Source organism: Gadus macrocephalus, chromosome 12 (assembly GCF_031168955.1).
Source record: "Gadus macrocephalus chromosome 12, ASM3116895v1".
Lineage (NCBI taxonomy): Eukaryota > Metazoa > Chordata > Actinopteri > Gadiformes > Gadidae > Gadus > Gadus macrocephalus.
Window position 1 is genome coordinate 6600399 of NC_082393.1, and position 21502 is coordinate 6621900.

Genomic DNA, 21502 nt, shown 5'->3' on the forward strand with positions numbered 1-21502 from the left:
ATTTTCTTGAGCTTAAGCATAACATGTCATAGATATACAAAATTATTCTTTATTTATATTTAGTAGTGCTCATTCAAGCTTATTCTTTCCATTTACCATATAAAAAATATTTAATGTATACTGACCTCTCACTCACAACCTGCAACCTGCCCTTACATATTCTGTTCAATTCATATCAGCAGAAGAGGCAGAGTCCTGTGTGGCGTACCTTTAAGGATAATGTAGTATTTATGTAGTGGCCTGGTATACAAACAGGCTGTTGTCCTGTGAGAACAGGCTAAAGGCTCCACTTCCCCTCTCCTCTCCTGTATTTCCTTGGTGACCTCTTAGAGAGCATACGGCTTCCAGAGTACTATTTACCCCGCCGGGCCCCCAGGGGCCCTACAGACCACTGCTGCTGCCTCTCCTGTCTGCCAAATACCTCCCCAGGCCTCCGTGGCCTTGTCAAGGAGAGCCGCTCTGGTAAGGCCCGCTCCCAGGGGCCCCATATCAAGTGAGGTTCTCAGAGTTTGGTCTGATGCACTTGATTTTAGATAGATAAGAGAGCTCTTGGTTTATGCCATCCAGATTTGAGTTTGTGATTGCTTGTCGGTTCTCACAGAAGTATTATCCATGTGTTTATGCCCTTTCATGAATTCACAGGCTGCATTTAAGGCCAAGACCAAGTCTATTATTTTTTAATTATACCGTAGTTTCTGTATGTGGACATGTAGTACCATTGTTGGAAGATTAATATGAATTAATATATAGATACATTTAGAGGTATAGATCATTAAATATTAAACATGGAATATTCAGTGAACAAATTAACAGAATGTCCAAAAATAATAGGAATTATATGACCTGCATTGAGAAGAGAGACACTGGAAAACTGGGAGCTAATGGAGAGCCAGGTCACACAGGGGAAAATGTTGACCTTGGCCCCTTTTTGTAGAGGCTTACAACCCTGTAGCACACAAGGGGTAGTAGTTAGTGGGGGGGGGGATTGTGTTCAGGGAACACTACATGTGTGTTGTCTTTCAGCATGCTGTGATGCTGTTTATCCACCAGTGTTGCATGAGTCCGAAGCTCTCAGTGTGAGAGGAACATGTCAAGACACCTCACATCTCCTCCGGAGAACAACATGAGTCTTGTGGACCACCCCAGATAATCCATAGCTTCCCCGGACCCTTCCGTCTCCACCAGCCTGCTCAGCCATTTGTACATCGGCATTTTGATGACAATTACCAGTGTCGGGTTGTCCACCAATCAATAGGGCTACACAGCGAGCAGTTGCCTTGAACCGACGCAGACTTCAAGCTGCTGGAGCTAAAGGGTTGGGGACTGACACCCTGTCTGACGTGGATCAATAACTGGCGTGCAATGTGGCGCGCAACACTCGCAGGCGAGCGCCTTTCTGGGATCGCACACGAGGCTTGGTTTCCCCCGGCAATGGAGCAAAACTGCCCGGCAACTCCCCGAGGTGGGCGAGCAGGAGATGTTACATGTGAGCTGGCTGTCAAAGCGATTTTGTCACGCCGCTCCCTCGCCGCTGTTTAGAGATGCTGACACACCGTGTTTGGGGTACCAATGTCTTGCTGGAAGTGATGGAGGCTTTTAGCCTTTTTTTTTTTTTAACTCCCTTCATTCTGTCTTGGTGTTCGGTCAAGTGTTAAAATGCTTATTTTACTTGCCACAAGATGCACTTCCTGCCCTCTCATGGCTCTCTCCCGGATCAATTGTTCCTCTTACCTCCATTGTGTTTTAACTTTTACTCACATTCTGGTATTTGGCCCCGAGTACTGGGGCAGGCTGAGTAGACAGCCCAATGTCTATTCCTCCATTCCTTTTTGTATTTCCTTTATTTTCCCTCTTATATTGTACTAAGTGCATTAAATGCCACAATTCTTGTTAGTTACCTAGCAACAGCTGATCTGCAATCCCCTGGTAGAAACCAATTATAAGGTGACGTGGATATTGCATGATATTGCAGAAATATACAAAGCTTTGAGCTTCAAGATAAATACGGTGGATAAGGATAGTGGATCAGATTCTCCTTGTGGTCATTAAAGTTTCAGAGTCTGCCAGAGGGGGAATGAGGCAGTCACAGCATCGCCCGGATACATTTCCTTTCACTCAGGATCAATCCTTCACTCACAAAGAGCTCAGGTGCAGATAAGGCAGGGCTCACCTGCGCCACATTGGTTAGGTAACCCTCAGCTGTACTTGCATGGTTCAGTTTGGTTACCTGTACCATAGTTGTGAGGTCACCCTCACCTGTGCTAGAATGGTTAGGTAAGGCTGAATTATAGCAGGTACAGATCATACAGAGGACTTTATTAATCCCAGGGGATGTAATTGACCTAACCATAATGGTTAGGTAACTTTCACCAGAAACACAATGCTTAGGTATGGCTCAGCTGTATAGGACGCTTAGGTTTGGTAACTCACCTGTACCACAATACTTAGGTTTGGAAACCCTCACCTGTATCTATATGGTTGGTTAAGCCTCAGTTCTACTATAAGAGACTCAGGTGAATCTCTGCCCGGTCTATCTCTGCCTGTTTTAAGGTCCCCACATATCCAGTGCATGTCTGCCGCATATCTCTGCCCTGTGTTAAAGTCCCCACGAAACCAGTATATCTCTGCCCTCGGTTTAAGACCCCTGCGCTTTGCAGTATATCCCTGCCCAGTGTTAAATTCCCCACGACTCCAGCATATCGCTGCCGAGCATCCCAACATTTTCTTGATCCTTCTGCAGCCTGCCGCATGACCACACGACCCCTGAAAGGGCATTAGCACAGGCTTCAGCAAGCTCAACATCTGTGCCTCCTGGCTCCGCCACCGCACAAATCATTCATTAAATCAGAACACAAAAAGTAACTTTACTTGAATGCCTCACCATTAATATTTGATCATGGCTGAGAATAAATCTTTGTCGTTTTGTACATGTTCTCCTCTGTGCCTGGCTTTGCCTTGTATCTATTCTGCGTCCTGCACTCTCTCTCTCTCTCTCTCTCTCTCTTTTTGTGCTGTTTGGGTGTATAGCCGCACGCTTGGCTTGGTCATTTGTGAAATGGATCTTATGAATTTTTTAGATAGATTTATAGCTGCAATCAGGCCGGGTAAGGGGGATGACTTTCACAAAGCAATATCTTGCCTTGCCATGTTTGCTTTTGAATGCAGGTTTATGTAGACAAGGGGGAAGAGGTGTAACATCCACTATGACACATGCAAAACATGCAAATGCTTGCTTAGGGCACAGGACACTTTAATTACACGTGTTTTCCAATGTGTCATCATTCAAGAAAATGATATCCAAATTAAATTGCTTCAGTGGTTTTGTCCTTCCGAGACTTAAACCACTGATGTGCATTACATCCTGTATTTTTGGTCAATAAATTAATCATCATTTCAATGTTTATTGTACCAGTAAGATAATGATTCAACTCACAGTCGAGTAACAGTATAACCGTATTTAGATTTTTAAAAGCATATGTATTTCATAGTATTTGTTTGTTAGGTAAACAAAGATTCCTTCATGCGGCAAACTCCTTCCTTTACCTTCTTGCCATCGTTTCAACTAGATAACAACTAGATAATCATCTAGATAACTAGAGACAAATCCTAAGCGATCTAATGCTGTGTCCGGGGACAATCACATGGCTGTCAAACCCGCTTTAAAAGGCTGTATAGTGCGCTCCCGCTCATCCCTTACATACCTCAACAGAATACTTTGTTATCAACCCTTTTAACCCAAGTGTATCCTTTTAATGTCACTCAGTATTCATGTTTTATAAGGCAGAGATGATGCTTAAACTATTCTAACAAGGCTGAACCGTAAAAGTGTTTTACATTTTTTTTTTATACACCTTTAGAATATGATAATGATTCATCCAGTATGTGTTTTGTGTACCAATAAACACACAAACATGTCCTAATGCAGTGTGGCGAGCAGAGGAATCTAGCTCTGTGCAGCAGACCTGGGTCTTTGTTCCAGTGGGTGAAAGCTCACATCTAAACGGTGAAGTGATATGTAATGCTTAATGAACCGTGTAAATATGTCTTTAAATGAGCCAACACTACCACCCCCACCCCCTTTGCTTTTATCGGCCTTGTGCTACTTGGCCCCTATTGGCCTCATGCTGTTCAGGGCCCCAGACCTTCCAGGCACAACCGGCCTAATGGAAAGCTTTCAGGGATGGACAGAGCTAAAATGTCCGCTCTCATTTGTCCTTTTGTGTGTGTGCGTGCGTGTGAGTGTTTGTGGGTGTAGGTGTGTGGTCACATTTATGGGCTTAGACAGGCTTTGGTATAAATATATAAATAAACCGATCCCCTCAGGGGTATCTACAAACACACACACACACACACACACACACACACACACACACACACACACACACACACACACACACACACACACACACACACACACACACACACACACACACATACACGCACACATAAACACCTTGGTTGCCGGACTGGCTCCCTGGGGTGTCAGTCTGTGATGGTAGCCAGGGGACATGCCATCATAACCAGTACAGGGGAAGAGCAAGAGGCCCTCAGCAGAAGCACCTCCACCTCACTGCCTTGAAGTACAACTATAGAACTCATCTGGGGTTGTCCTGAGCAAAACTAATATTAATAGAATACTCCATAATTGTGTTGCTTGAGAACAATAATCATTTGGATTTGGTAATTAGCATAACATTACATATATTCCAAAAACGTTAATGAATGCTTATATTTAGAGTGAGGTTGGATGGTTAAGGTCATCTTAGAGAAGCAAAGCTCAATTGTGAAAAAAATAAATAAATAAAAGTATTAGGAAGCCTGCACACATCGCTGGTACACGTGTGCCACGACTGTGTGTGTGGCTAACAGTTTTCCTGCGGGGCTAAAAGTCTGCAGCCGCTGCCAGCCGAGTGAGGAACCCAGCTAGCAGGAGAGGGTGACAGGGCACTCGCAGCCTGTCACCTGCTTTGCCGGCGTCTCCTGTTATTATTTTTCTCCCATTCTCCTTTCTTCTCTGCCAGCGTCATTAATAATTTGTGGCGATGCCTTGCTGCCCGATGACAGCTGTGCGGTTAGCGTGGAGTCTATTTTTCAGATCAGGTGAATAATGAATAAGGGCTTGCAACAAAAGAGCCCTGTCCTACACGAGCTACTGCTGCCGTGCCGGTCTCACGGAGGCCAGCCACCCTACCTGGCCACCGGGAAAAGGACAGGTGTGGAGCAAACTTCTCACTCCATCTCCCTTGTTTCTCTATCACTTTAGCTATCATTGATCTCTTTAATGTATACACAAGTCAAGGAAAAAGTGTTAACGTGTAAAATAATGTTTGTTTGTTTTTAACCGACACACTTTGATACATCACCTGTAGTACTCCATCCGTCCCATTCTCGCACCTCAATCCTCATCATGGCAGATTTAAATCAGCTTTGCGATGGAAATCTGTGAGAGTGCTTTGAGTGGTGGCCTCTGCCCAACCTGCCAGACCTGTGTGAAATCTGCTGAACAGCACTAAGAGCAACCGCTGCACTATTATGACCGTACACAATGCCCTCCAGCTCCAAGACAATAATCCCCACCGTCCTATCCTTATCCTGCCCATCTTTTCTCACCAGACGCCCTGAGTCCTGGAGCCCTTGGCATGGAGATGGTGTTGACAGTGGCGGTTGCATCTATTCACTATTGGCAAGCGAGGCATAGATGAGATTTATCAGGTTTAATCGTTTTGTTGATTTTGCTTCTGGTTGCTTTTGCAAAAAAAAAAGTTGGCCTTTGGTCTTGTCACATAGCCTACTGCTAACATTGGTGACGGAATTATAGTAGGCCTATGCGTCTATTTTCTAAGGACTGTCTTTAAAAAAAAAAAGATCACAATCCTGTGTCTTGTAAGAACAATATGAAACTCAATACATCTCAATAGACATTTAATAGCCTACAAATCGGGTCTTTGCTAAAGTTCTTGAAGATGCAAAGAACTTCATCTAAGTCTGCCTCTAAAATATGTGCTTCATAATTCATGTTATTTCTGATTAATAATAAACGATCCAAAACCACTAAACGTGGAAGTCGAATTTAATTGCATAACTATGCCAGATATGTCAGGAAAACTTAATTCACTCACAGGCTGCGGCCAAACGCGTGTCTGGAGAAAGGCGCGCGTTTCTCTCATGGGGTGAAGCAGTGGCCTAGGCTTGGATTTGGATTTGAGATCGAGACTGCAATGCTCTGATTACTCACCCACTCGAATCGATTGAGCCAGTTTCTATTCATATTTCATATGCCTTTGGGCAGTGGAGTAATGCTTCACAACTCCACGGCCACACTCAAATCCAGCAGGGCCTAATGGCTCATGTGAACATTGGGCTGCAAGGCGCACCGCCGAGATTTATCTTGAAAAGCTTATTTCAGGGAATCATAGCATGCAATGGGCTTTTTGATAACGTAGGAAACTAATATGCTAATACTTCGAATATATCCACATGGTTATTCAAATGTGTGCTAACATTGTAGGCTTTACAGTGAGTGAAGCCTGATTTAGCCCATTAACAAAGCAAAACGTAGGCCTCGAAATACCCAGCAAATAGCCCTAAGGCGAGAATCTAGAGTAAACATATTTGAAGCGTCATGGATTTGAGGTTTTCAAATGGAGAACACGCAACGCATAATATAGGACCGACCGTCTTCATTCAGAGGATCATGCAGGCCGAAAATAACAGTGTGAGACTTTTTTGAATAGTTGCATCAGGTTAACATTAGTTTAGTCGTTTAGCTAACAGTGCAGACAATATGAATATAAAGAAGAGTTTTTATTGCTCGGTAAAAAACTAATCTCATTTCGAATTGCAGTGCTGCGGGTTTGTGGCTTCAGCTTTTATCTCTCGGTTAAATTATGAGGCCTTTTTCTTACCCTTTGTCTTCCCGGCTTGGAGTATAAAATATTCATTTTTTTTGGGAGGCCAGGATGTTGCAAGATTTCTTTGGGGGAACAGACGCATAAAAAATCCTCGTGAGTCACTGATTTCAATCAATGTCGAGAATAGCAAACTTCAATCTCCATCCTTTTATAAATAAGAGTCTAACTCAAATGGAATTGGATGCGGGGGTTGCAAACAGCCCGCAGTTGCACTTTGTGATCAATTTAAATTCATTGTCGTCAACACGAAATGATGATTGCCTATAGGCCTACTGTATTTCCTGCTAACACAGCTTCGATCCAGCAGGTGCAGCTGACATTTGACAGGTTGCTTTTCCGGGATTTGTCTCGCGCAGTGTTTGACGTAAAAACAAAGGACGAGCCAAAACAAACAGTTCCTTAAAACACCTTGCGAAAAACGAAATGCTGCTCAGACAAGTTGAGCCACCAATACAATGGGCTGAATGCGCTTCTTCAGACCCGCTCGACGTAGCCAAAGTGGGGCAGACCAGTTGATTTAATTGTATTTTTTTATTTCGACCTATTATTCCGATTTTTTTCTTTGCGTGTTAGATAAAACGAGACACTTGACTTAAGTTAGGATAGGCCACATTCCTCTTTAAAGTAGCAAAAGCAAGATAGGTGACCACATTCACACACGAACACCCACATGTCGTCAAAGAAATTTGGAAATTAGTAGGCCTATAGCCTTTGACCAGTATGTCACGGCTACTGTAAAAAAAAAAAATTGTCTTTGTGTCAGAAATCTCCCTTTATAACCCGTGAAGTTAGACTGGCCCGTTTATGCTTGCACTGCTCATTTTATGAGGGATTTACTGAATCCAAAGAATTATATCGAACCCCAATCCGGTGTTAAAGCCTATACGTTGATGTTTGTGTTGTTGCTTTATCTCCGAATGACCGCACTCTAAATAATAGGCCTACCAATAAAAATACATATGGGGACATCCTACTTATTTTTAACATTGAGATAATCTGATTTCTAATAGCCTAGATTTAAGAACGAATCTGGCATTGGGTCGCCATTAATGTTAAATAACAGAAAACGAGTCCTCCTTCTCGGCTGAAGAACCTTGTCTGATTAATTATAGACGGACGTCCGACCGCACTCTTCCTCGCCCAGAGACAAGACCTTTCTGGAGACTTCACTCTCTGGTCTCCCGGCGTTTTGCACACAAATAGCCAACGGCGAAAGCGACTCCTGGCTATTACACATGACTTTGCACTTTGACACTGCACTCAAAGTGCAATGCCCGGACACTGATCCCAAACCGTGTTGCTGTCTATCAGTTATTGATAAAAAAATGTGTGTAAGAAAGTTAAAACCAAAAATGACGTTTCTTATAAAATCATCTAGCCTAAATAAAATCTAACGAGTTCTATAGTTCTATACAAGCACGGACCACGTGAGGTCGGTTGTATTTTCTCTATTGGCAATAATAAGGACAATAATCGGGATACATTGTAGCCTAATTATTTTTGTCCCATGGCTAATGATATTTAAATAGAAAATGTATAATTTGTTTTATTGTAATATTTAATTTAATTCAAACCAGCTGGCAACTTAGGCTATACCACGTCAATAGCAGGCCTATAGGCTATGGGAATATTTTTCAACAACACAATGTGCAAAAATGGAAACAGCATTGTTAAATGAGTGACCCTTATGTGTATTAAATCACACAGTCGTGTGTCTTGTTTTGCCCGCATTCCTCTCCACTGACAACAAATACCGCTCTTTGGAGAGGCGCAGATTTCCGTGAGCTCCTCTTGCTGGAGCACCGATTGGGAGCAGCAGTGTCAATATTTTGGGTTCAGATCCACCCAAGGGAATTCAAACCAGCTTTGAAACGTCATGGACACAACCGATTCCTCGAAGCCTGATTTCCATAGCTTATCACTGGTTCTCTGTGGTAGGTCCTATAGGCCAACATATTCTAGTTTAGTGTTTCTGAATGTTCTCGTTATAAAGTTTTTGTTGTGGGGAGAGTTCATTTGAGGCCGTGCTGCGTCTCTTTGTGCCGCCTCAGGTCCACCTTGCGCTGGAAGCCCTTGCCGCAGAGGTCGCATCCGAATGGTTTGAATCCCGTGTGTTTCCGGCTGTGCGTTATGAGGTTGGAACTCTGGCTGAAAGCTTTCCCGCACACTTGGCATTTATGCGGCTTCTCCCCTGGAAAAAGGAAATAAAAAAAAATCATTACAAATCCTCCACTTTCTTACAATTAATGCACAAACGCGTAGGCCGTTTTACGCACACCGTTTGGGGAGGATACAAAGTGTATATAGCGGCCTTGCCTGTGTGGATGAAGGTGTGCTTCTTCATGTCGGATTTCTGGTGGAACCTCTTTCCGCAGTACTGGCAGGGGTAGGGCCGCGTGTCCGAGTGGATCAGGAGGTGCGTGGATAGTGTCGAAGACCGCTTGAAACTTTTACTGCAGATTTTGCAGTCAAAGCTTCTTTCCTGGAATCGGAGAGCAAGAACCATCAGGACTGATGTCTTAATTCAAATGTATATAATTCATGTATAATGCATGCAGTCGGGCGTTACAGTATAGGGCCTATTACATTGTCAATGGATGTATAGCTACCTGTGAGTGCACCGCTTTGTGTTGTTCGAGGCTCACTGCGTGTCCGAAAGTCTTGCCGCAGTTGTCACACGCGTACGGCCGCGTCCCGCTGTGAGACCTTCGGACGTGGACCTCCAGACCGTGTGGGGTTGAAAATACCTTTAGAAAATAAAAAAAAGACGGCACTTGAAGCGGCATTAGAAAAAAAAGTCCCCAAGTTTTGAATCAGAGACACTCGAAATCTCAAAGGCAAATCTAAAAAAAAGCAGCCCTCCATACAATTCGACATTACCTTGCTGCATTTGACGCACTTGTACGTGCCGTTGTGGATGAGCCGCGAACAGAGCAACTCGGACGGGGTCTTCAGGTGGTCGTGGGGGGGTCCGTGGAGGACCTCGTCGGGGAAGAACACCGGGGCTCGGGTGAACCCACCAATGGTTGGCCTGTAGTCGCCGTAGTCCTCCTCTCCCGTCCTCTCCGCGAAGAGAGCAGCCTTGTTGGCGCTGTCCTCGTTAAAGGAAAGACACGCGCTTTGGTCCAAGTCCGCGTCGTGGTGCTGGAAGCTCTGCTGCACCAGGTGCCTGAGGTCCGACCCCGAGTAGCTGTTCCAGGCGTACGGCCTGAAGGGCACCACGAAGGGCTGGGTCTCATCCACCAAAGGCGACAGGGATTTCTCCGAGTTCACTGAAGGGATGCAGAGACAAAGATGCGTAAACAGTTAATACGTCACCGCCCCACATGTTTATTATAATCAAATTCAAATCATCAATAATAATCAAATCAAATAAAGCTATGGTCATTTATCTTCAAATCCGATTGCCTTCAACGTATGGAGAATATTATATTATAATAAAACATGTCATTATGTCCGTAAACGAACATATCAGGCCCAGTGAAGCAGACCCGGGTCTTACCTGGGGACAGAGACGCGGAGGGAAGGCGCCAGAAGTCCTCGTAGTCCGGGGATTGACACACGCTGTCCTCCCCGCTCCTCCCCGGGGACTTGACGGGGAAATAACTCCCTTTATCAGCCGGGTGAGACCCCGGAGAAAGGCCGTACGGGTCCATCGAGTCTTCTGGGATCGTGTCTGCTTCTATACAAAAATAAAGAACAAAACGTGTGAACCACGTTATTCATTTGATAGGCTATATGTCAACATATTCTATAAATATCATTACACCGGTTGTTGCTATTTAAACATCTGGAGCTATTCGTTAAATGAATTACATTAGAACAATTGTTAATAGTAGGCTATAATAGTACCTACTAGGCCAAGGAAAAATAATACAATCTTAAAACTATAAGCATTTGGCTGATTGAATAATGACCTATACCAATAACAGTTTGCCTATAGGCCTATAACAGACATTGTGTTCAAATCATCATCATTCGATGATGATGATTTGATGGTCTCATAAAACACTTTGCTTATTTGATAAATGTATGTCCTTTAATTATTATTGCACGTTCACGTTGAATGAACTTACGTTGCTGATGCTTTGTCCACACGCTTTTTCAAAAGCGTCAGCAAAATAATTGTAATGCAATGAAATAACGTCAATAATAAGTGGTTTTCTATCGTGTAAATAGGTCACATACTATATTAAACAAGGCATCATTGACTATGCGCAATATGAATTGAAGTTGATGTTTACCTGAACATATCTGCGCCAGTATGGTATCCAGCCGGCTGTAGTCCTCCACGGTACGCGGTTGATGGTAGCTGTGGGCCCGCTTGCTCTTCACCAGGAAAGACCTAGGCATCTTCTCCAGCAGACGGCCTTTTAGAAAACAAATCTGTGATAATCCGGAGCAATCAGGGGCTCCTCTGTGCGATGCTGCAGTGAGTCTGAAAAGAGTCCAACTCCTCTGGTTTGTACCGCGGTTTCAATTGCTTTAAAAGATTGCACCGCAAACGGAGCATGCGCAGAGACGTGTGTCGTCCGACCAGGTGTGTGGTGAGGGGGGACAGGTGCCTTTGGAGTTTCAGCACGCAGACCGCCTCCCGCGTGTCCTTGGTGCGTCGTGCGGAGGAGTGATCCCGCACAGCGCGGTGCGTCTCCACGGGGAGTTGCAATCAGGATAAGTGACACGCCGCGCTATCACGCCGTTACCCAATCTGGAGGCACTGGGAACACGGGGAGAAACGTGAGGCAAAGCGTCCATGTGTGTGTTTAAGTCATTCAGCACTCAATGCCGTCGAAGGATTTAGAGAAGTAAAGCGCATATCATTAGGCTAATAATAGAAATGCGCTTCGGTTCCTTCCGCTACAATAGGCTATGTTTATAATTCATTGGTCGTTACCGGAGATCGGTAGGCCTACTTAGGCCTAGAGTTTTTCGACACCTCTTTATCCTTTTTTTCTGCATAAAACAACGGGCGTTTCAGTGATAACGGGTGAGATGGACTCGTGATCCTTCTACTACGGCCTGCTACCTCAGACACGCAAGCGGTCCAGCGCACGACCAGAACCAGGACTTCACTAAAGTCACCCACGGTCTATCTCCCAGCGAGGCAGGAAATCACAGCCGCGCCTAGATACCCCGGCGCCGCGGGGGCGCCGTCCGGACCGCCTCCGATAAACTATTCACATCATTCACACCATCACGCCGGGTTCCGTCCGACGCACCATGCGGCCAATGCGTCCCGACACTTATCTTCCATAAGACTCGTTTAAGACTTGTCGGATGATTCACAATATGTAGGCCTACATAGGCCTATTTTTTGAAAGCTACAAGGATAGGCTTCAGGCCTTTTTTGTTCTTAAAACGCAGTGTAGTTTATTATTTATCATTTTTTGTTTATTTGTTGTTTTTATTTACAATTATAGGTTAAGCTCTAATAGCCCAAGTAAGGCACAATGAAGACCCATGAATATATAAGGTAGGCCTACACCTATTATAGTAGTTTATTGCAGCACCCAAATACGCGCCCAAAGATAATAAAAATAAATCGAAATATTGCATTTATCAGGCTATTTTTGGGTAGGCCTATTATTTCACGAAAATTATTTTAAATATGCAACGACGATGCAGCGTAGGCTAGGCTATATGTGCCTTTAGAGTTATTAATACAACAACAGATGCTCAATGTAACACTGGTAATGATCCAATCTAACTTTTTGTTTGCCAAAATAAATGAGAAAGACAGAATCTCCTTTTAACACCTCAAGAACGAACTTCCTCAACACGACAATCACAGTAACCATAATTTGTGAGGAGGGGCTTTACAGAAACAGAAGCGCTCCTAATTGCATCACTCGTGTTGACGGGTACCCAAAGAGATCAGTTCCTACGTTCTAAAATGAGTGTCAGTCTCAATGGGATTATGAAATTGGTTAGTTGGTGACCATTTTGTCAATTTGGTAAGATAAAGATTGTTTAAATGCAGGCATCGCACCATGCCATTGGATGTCAGTCCAAATGCAATACCGGTATGAAAATGAGGCAAAACCTTTATCAAACATTTTATTAAAAATTCATCGCACACAACAATCTCACCTTGCAGAGTGTGCGGTCTGGTTTAGTGTTAATGTTTGCGCACAATTCAACTGATGCCTCCTTAACAAACCCCAACATAGGGAAATCATTGGCATTGATCAGTTAAACTTTCCATCAAAATAATAGGTCTCTTTTGAAATGGGGCTTGGCCTTTACTGGTATAAATTCGTACCTTCATGTTTATAGGGTGGATAGGCATTGATAAACACACACAAAACAAAACGGTCAAAAAGTTGAGAAAATATCCAATTTAATTGAATAGTCATAGATCATATCATAATACGTGTCATCATCATACGTTATGATTTTCACTTTCAGTATAAACTTTCCCTTGAATAGCCAGACATTCTCGTTCAAACATGAAAAGCAACGGCGTTCATGTCAAACTGAACTGGTTTCCATAATTCTTTCAATCTAACAGTAACAGTACTTCAAAACCAGCCTCTTTTTTTTCTTTTCTTTTTTACTGCAGTAGGACTTATTTTTAATTAGTAACATGCTCAAACAAAATAACTGGGACATGTTTTAATGATGGGCGAATCCATCCACTCCCAATTGACTGGGTCTCTAATAATCTTTAGAGAGGGCTGGATTCAAGTGGGAAAGGTAGGGGGAATGATTGCAATATATAGAGTTCAAATTCCCTTTCATCTGATCTGTCAACACATTCTACATGTTAGATACATACTTTCAAGTTTCGAATGAAGGCCAAAACAAACAAAGACAAACATAATATACATATATACAGAGATATACAAGTTTACGCGATTGACCTCACCTCCTGCTAGACCAAGGCCCAATCCCATTTCTACCCCTTACCCCTTCCCCCTCCCCCTTGTTTTGAAGGGGTAAGGGTAAGGGGTAAGGGGTAGAAATGGGATTGGGCCCAAGTGTAATGGAAAGCATGTGGTTTTAAGCAAAGGTCCCAAGCCTAGACCTGCACGTGACACCTAATTAACAGCGCTGATTTAATGCTTTGTTTTTTAAAAAACATTTCAAAATAAAAGCCCATTTGGTGAAGTGTCATAAAGTGTTCATGATTGCATTGCAAAGGCACAGGGGGGGGGGGATGGGTAGAGTGCTTGTCCTTTGCTGCTTCCCCAAGCTCTGATAGGTCCAGCCGCAGTGGTCATGTGACCCCGCAGAGGGCGGTTAGTTGATCTAAACATGGTTCCCATTGGCTGTATCTCCGCCGCCCCGCCAGGTGTTGAAGAAAAACAAAACAAACGCTACGAGTGTCTGTCGCACAACACGAAATGTCAACGCATTCCATCACTGGCTTAGGGTCGGAAGCAGCCAATCAGAGGGGGTCAGACGGCGGTGGACTTGTGGGGGGGGGCACTGGAGGGCAGTGAGAGGCGGAGGGTCTCCCCGTCATCCTCGCCGTCGCTGTCCGTGTCGTCCAGATTGGGGTGGAGTCGGATGCGGCCGGGGCCGACGCCCCCCAGCCCGCCGCCCGCCAGGACGGCCCCCTTGGCGCTGTCCTCGTCCGACGAGTGGTAGGGCTCGCCCACGCCGCTGCCGCCCGTGTAGTGGTTGACGATATGGATGCCGTCATAGGAGGGCTGGCCGGGCGAGCTCCGCTGGGCTTTCAAACAGCAGACCTGCACAGGCGGTATGACACCGTTATGATAGCAGCGAATTGTATTTATACGGCACACTGCTGACAATACACTTTATAGTTCACAGCTAAGGAGCCCCAAGACTGCCCACTGAAATCTGTCACTAAGAAATACAGGGCCCTATCTTGCACCCGGCGCAATTGACTTAATCACTGGCGCATGTGTCGTTGCTAGTTTGCAACTGGCGCAGAGCGTTCTTGTCCCTCCTGCGCCACGCGTCGGTAAATTAGGGGATGATCTTGCGCCCCAAGGGGCGGCTCGGCGAAAGGACGAGGCGTGTTCTGGGGCAAACGTTCCCTGGTGCCATCTTGCCGTTTTAGAAACCACTTGCGCCACAAACCAGAAAATACCTGGTTTAAAGTCAGTGGCGCGTTGTTCAGATGCTATTTTAAGGGCGCATGCATAATGTTGCTTGTGCACCTCGCGCATACAGGTACACTTTGCTTCTCTCATGTACCTAGCCAGTAGCCACACATTCTTGGTAAATTATTTGGGAAAAAACAGCTGATACAGCGGTAATAAGTTGTACTTTTAAATCAATGCATCTGCAAACACCGTACAGCAAACACATATTTTCTTGACACAGACATCGTGTACATGCCCATAACTTTTAGGATTGATGAGTATTTGATCGTGAGAAAACATTGTTTTACCACGATTGAGTGTTAAAACGAATGAATGAATGCGGGCGCGCGTGTGTGCGTCCATCTGTTTAAACACACGCAAACTAAACACGTAACGCATAATAGCCCATGGCAATGTATATTAACGGGGGGAAACATGCATATTAGGAACACAAGTCGATAACGATAATGCATACAATACTGATAAGAAATGATGTTTATAATGTATTGCGTATAACCATTAAATAGAACCACAGTTACCGCATATCATATGTTATGTCATATACATTTTCTTTGCCGAAATTTATTTGAGGACTCAGTATTTCTGAAGTTGTGGAAGAAAACCTGACTCCCTGTGTGAATTAGGCCATATTATTTGGCCATAAACTGAGCCATTTGAAGTTTAGAATTCATGTGCATCTGTCTCATCAGAGACTGCAGACGCGTTGTCAAAATATCAACTCGTCAGATTCAAATGCGCTCATGGCTCTTAAAGGGGATGGGAGCTGGCACTCTCATTGGTTTATTGCACGTTACGCCCAAACCACACATACGGGAAATGAGGCTACTTCAGACCAACCCTTTTTAGATATGCGCCGGGCGCATATCTTTTGCGCCGGTAAACTAGCGACATCGCCGTAGAACCGCCCAAAAAGCTACTTGGGCTGGGCGTTTCTCGCTTGCGTTTCAGACCGTTAAAATAGGGCCCACAGTCTTCTACCGCCTTTTCTGGTGGAACAGGTGCTGTTTCTGATTGGTTACATCTGGTGCTTTTAATATGGTATGAAACATAACCAGGGTGATGGGTGTGATGCCTGTGGTCTGACTCTTACGTGTTTGGTTACTAGTAAAAAACATATTCGACAGCAACTCTGACAGTGTCCAACAGTAACTTATGAACTGTATTAGATATTGGAACATAAACATAATCATTACATACAACACCCTTATATTGTGCCAGAGCGTCTACCGTGGCTGACATGTTTGTTGTGGATGCACACTCCCCATGCAAAAACACGATGAGTGTCCATCACATTGGACGAGCAGTCGACACTAGGGGAAAGGAGCCACTGTCAGGAACATGCAATACAACCTCATTCCGATATGAGAGGTTATAATGATGTGGAGTCCATGCAGACGCAATGGCACTATTCTCCTTCAAAAGGGGGTACTCTGGTTTAAATAGATGGGGGATTTAACCTGGTGATGGGAGGGGGGGGGGGGGGGGGGGATACATGGTGACCTGTAACCAGGCAACAACTTACCTGGAAGAGCCTGCCATGTCAGACATGTATGGAAAGAGATGTTCAGATGGAAAGTTTAGAGAAGCCTACATCTGACTACTCTTGTCAAGATTAGTCCGGTCAGAGAGCAAAGATCTTATCTGTGTTTATTGCATCATATTTTTCCATTATCTGCAATGTTCTGTCCACTGTGGCTGCTACAAGACCGGCATATACCTTTGGGTATATGCTTTGGGCCCGTCACAATCATTTCACCTTTAACACAGCATATTCTGACTTAGATTATGGTAATAAACATTTCCAGCAGAGACGAGAGTGTGTGTTTTAAAAGAAATAGGCAGAAAAAAAAAAAAACATTTCCTTCACTTTTTGCACCCCCTCACCACAAACACTTAAATCATCATGACACACACATTATGTGCATAACAAGCCACACACACACACACACACACACACACACACACACACACACACACACACACACACACACACACACACACACACACACACACACACACACACACACACACACACACACACACACACCCCTAGCTTATGGACCCAAAGTGTGCACACATGCATGCCGGTGCACACACAAGCTGACCAGTAGGTGTTGGGGGGGGGGAAGTAAAAGGCTTGGCTGCAGAAAAGTGCACGGCATGATGTAGTGCACATGACTAACCGCAAGCCTTCAAACTAGTGTTTTCACCTTTTAAACCTTCTCCTCTACGGGGTGAACCCAGCGGCCCACAGCAGGAAGGCGATAGGTGTAGTTTACACTTCTCTAACCTGATCTGACGCGGCGGAAAATAAATCTCATCAGAGCAACTGGGACATATTTACTATCCCATCTTGGGGACGTCATAGAATTTATCGTTAATTGGGTGATTATACTAGATATGTTGATACTTTGGGAAATCACAAACGGTATCAATAACATTGTTAAATCGTGGTAATCAGTTATTTTAAATGGTCACTGATTACTTATTTGTATTGTTGACTCATTAGCTAGCCCTAGCTCCCAAAACATTGAAACATCTGCAAAAAAGGGGAGGAGATCGAACGCAATCATCCCTTGGTGAACAACACCAACGGTATGTTTTTGTCACCAGAGAGCTACAACGGTGGTTCTCACCTCATGTTTGAGCTCTGCGATCTGGTCTTTTAGGTCTCGGATGTACTGCCTGGAGTCTGTGTGGTTCAGCTGGCCTTGCACCTTCCCCTCCTCCTTCTGAAAAGAGATAAACAACAAATACCTAATAATAGCATCGCTAAGCACACAACAACAACGTTACTTAGAAGCGGTTTGGCCCGCCCCAAAAACCCACACCATCCAACCAATAGAGAAGGGGCTGAGGTCTCCTAGGAGATGAAGCGCAACAACATATCCGCTCTACGAGACACCTGGTGTTTTCAAGTTCTGCCAATAATCTGTGGCCTGCATGTGGGCAAGATTGTCGTTCACAAGGCTGTGATGGAAGCAGGCAGAGAAGGCCAGTGCAGACCCCTCTCCAATGGCTGACATTTCAGTGGGGCCCCCGTGCTTCTGGATGGGAGTCGTTTGTGTTTGGTTTCCTCCCGGGGCCCTGGGGAAGAGGCTGACAGCCTGACGGTTAAACGCCACGCATGTCACGTCTCAGCGAAGACATCTGCTGGCGTTGGAGGCCAACAACTAACTTTAAACCTCAAATCACGTTCTAGAACCTGCGGCTTAATAGCAGAGGCCAGAGAGAGAGTGTGCTTTAGCCCATGCTCACCACCGGGGAAGCCATGGCCAGCCTTTCTGCAGGGGTGTGGCGTTCAGCCAGACACGAGTCCACACAATTCTACACTCTGCCATTAACAACCCAAAAATAAAGATGCTTTTTTTCCTCGATCCCTGCGGTGAAGATGGGGGTTGAGCCTGTCATTTATCGATAGCGGTTTTTTGAAGAGCAGGAATCCAAACAATAATGTGTTATTCCAAGCATCTGCGTTGCTTTTGAGGTTTCCTCCCTCCAAAACAGGAACGATAAGGGGCCAGGCAGTTAATAAGACTTCCTTGTACTCAGCTATGTGAATCGGCAGGTGTCAAGACTGCTGGCAGGATCTCCAAACGTCTCTAAGTGATGACTTCCTCGCCACAAACAGGGAACTGCTGGGCCTCAATCCTAATCTTTATTTCTGGACACTCACAACACAAAACACTATTAATTAACCATAAGAAACCAATCGGATTCACAGAGTTCCAATAAAAAGTATAATGAGGAGAAAACTAAGAAACCTTGGCTTACCAAACACTTAGATTGGATGTCACGTTTTAAAAGTTTGTGTGTTTGCATGATTTTTTTGCAGCTGTTCTAACAAGAGCGCCATGCTAGGAAAAAGGTATCAAATGCAGGATATCACCATATCCCTCACAGGCTGAAAAGTGAAGTCTAAATCTGTGAGAGGGTCACAGAAACCTCAACTAAATCATGCATGTCAACTTGAGAGTTCACCGTCTCTGTGGCAGGGAGGAAGTGGTTTTCAGCATAGAGTAGAGATAGCAGCGTTTTAGGTCCCTCGCAGGCAGCGCAGCAGATACACCTTCCCCCCCTGCTCCTTTCAACCAACACTCCTACTCCGTACCCCTTTAAAAAAATACCCTCCATCGCTCTTGCATACACTGTACCCCTATGAAACACAACATCTTATTTCCAGCACAGGTCATGTTGCAACATATTGGAAGCTTTCGTGGACAGCGCGACATCAAGCATGTGCTGAGAGACAGACAAACACTGTCGCTGCTGTGCATTACTATCATGCACACGGCATCAAATAGAAACAACTTTAAAGCTACCCTAGCCAACAAGGTCTGCCATGCCATGCGCTTAAATGTAATCACAAAGTATTTTTTTAAAACAACATATCTCACAGCAAACTGTTACTACTAGCTCCAAATCACGGGCGGTTAGCGGTGTGCAGCTAAAGCCTTGGGTAGGAACATTCTTTGAGAAGAGTGTTGGTGTTAAAGCACAGGGTTCAGCCACAATAGGGACGATAGGGTAACCAAACCACAGACAGTCTCACCTCAGTACCACCGGCAATACCACCCTCAACGTTCTCTTATGCATGTGTGCACACTGCCAGTGTTGAGGTGAGTGTTGAGGTGAGTCTGTGCTAGTGTGGGTGAGGCTGTGTGTGCAGGCGGGTTGGTTGGTTGGTGGTTCAGTATAGGATGCATACTAACATGCAAATGCAGCCACGACACAATAACGGGGAATCATTTCTCTGTTATTATTAGGGATGCAATGTCTGACTCATTCAGATCCACAGAACACGGTGGTGGTCGTGTGGGTTTGTTGTTAAGGCTAGAACCAGGTAACCAAACCACAGACCACACGCTGTAGATTGTTTATTTCGACACGAGAGAAGAGCAGGGGATTTCTTTTGGTAGGCGTTTTATCTTTACTCCAGATCAACAACATGTACAGGGTGTCATGGATAGACTGAGTAAGAAGTTATTATATCCACCCACACACACACACACACACACACACACACACACACACACACACACACACACACACACACACACACACACACACACACACACACACACACACACACACACACACACACACACACACACAGCTAAACGGGTGCATGTATACATCCACATCCAATCCACATGAATGCACATACACACCTACAGACAGACCCCCACGTGCAAGCACACATCCACACCTCCACACATGCCTGCACACCTCCACACCTACATGCACACATCCTCACAAGCTGAAATAGAACAATTCAGTATTCTTTCTGATTGTGATGTTCCGAGTTGGACTAAACCTTCCACAATCTAACTATTACCTTTATTTTCTATTCCTTTTGTTACTCGACTAATGTTTTGTTAAAGGCATGGAGACAAAAATGAAAACGTATTGACATATCATCAATCTCTTAATGTCATGTTAATATAATGTCATGAGCATGGGGTTATACAATTTAAAAGACACATTTTACAAATGGATGAACTTATGTATTATTTTAAAGAAAGTTTCAGGTTTTCTAGCCGGAAAATGATTGGTTGCTTCTTCTAGGTCAATATACCAGCCTTCAGGAATTGACATCAAACCGACATCACTTATTCTTTATTCGGAAAAAGGTCTTTGTTGTGCGAGTATTATTTGTTTCAGCTTGGGTGTTAATAAAGCAGGCATGTGTACATTTGGCTATCCCTCATTACAAGCGGTGCAACAGTTGCCTGGGTGTAAATACTGGTGTCAACTGGTGCCTGACGATACATTTGAGATTCACAGCAGGCTATAAAGGAGGGGCAGGGTTAGCCTTTTGGGGGTTTGGCAAGGGCTATTTAACAGATGTGATTTCATTATAATACTTGTTTTCATTGTGAAACATATTTTGGATTATGGTGCAAAAAACATTACTACAATCTTTAAAAATTCTTGCTGTGCATGATACCTATTATTCATCATTGTGCTTGTGTTGTAGGAAGTAGGAAGCACACTCAACTTTGGGGCTGTAGAGTAATGTTGGGGTTTTTGGGGTTTGAAAGGTTACCTGGATCTCAAGCTCAGAGATATGTTGCTGCAGCTCCGCCATGGCTGCGATGTTGTCAGCCTCTCGCAGTCGGACCGCCATCACCTCCTCCTTACTCTGTGCAGAGGACAACAAGAAAATACTCCAGCACCAATCAAACCTCAAAATACTCCAGCACCTATCAAACCTCAAAACACTCCAGCACCAATCAAACCTCAAAAAACTGAAATCACCAATCGAACATCAACTCAAACCAATCTAAATAGAAAACGAAATCACTGAAACATTGACTAATTCTATACAAAACAACCTCAACCAAATCACAGTTGTTTACATTTAGACACTGGCCCCTTAAACATCCCTTTTGAGTTAACTGTGTCGGATGTTTTTGAAGACATGGGCACACATAACTATCCATCCAAACCGGCCATCGTCGAGGCTAGACGTGACACCTTGCTGTTTAGTTTTATGTAAAAGGGGAATGC

At 44.4% G+C, this 21502-nt stretch overlaps 2 protein-coding genes across 7 annotated transcripts in view; both read right to left on the bottom strand.

Moving 5' to 3' along the window:
• Positions 1-8333: 8333 nt before the first annotated feature.
• gfi1ab (growth factor independent 1A transcription repressor b) lies at positions 8334-11771 on the bottom strand. The gene is made up of 6 exons (XM_060067745.1): positions 11156-11771; positions 10414-10593; positions 9792-10183; positions 9521-9658; positions 9228-9393; positions 8334-9102 (listed from the first exon to the last, which is right to left on the bottom strand). Exons 1-6 carry the CDS (start codon positions 11262-11264, stop codon positions 8924-8926), a joined length of 1164 nt encoding a protein of 387 aa, XP_059923728.1. The 5' UTR covers positions 11265-11771; the 3' UTR covers positions 8334-8923.
• Positions 11772-13229: 1458 nt separating this feature from the next.
• The window catches only part of evi5b (ecotropic viral integration site 5b), a 29860-nt gene continuing 21587 nt past the window's right edge, over positions 13230-21502 (bottom strand). For all 6 annotated transcript variants that reach the window (XM_060067739.1, XM_060067742.1, XM_060067738.1 and 3 more), the window contains 3 exons: positions 21039-21134; positions 17626-17721; positions 13230-14605 (listed from right to left, as the gene is read on the bottom strand). In XM_060067739.1, coding sequence (XP_059923722.1) covers positions 14312-14605; positions 17626-17721; positions 21039-21134 — 486 coding nt within the window. In that variant the 3' untranslated portion in view covers positions 13230-14311. The remainder of the gene's footprint in view (positions 14606-17625; positions 17722-21038; positions 21135-21502) is intronic.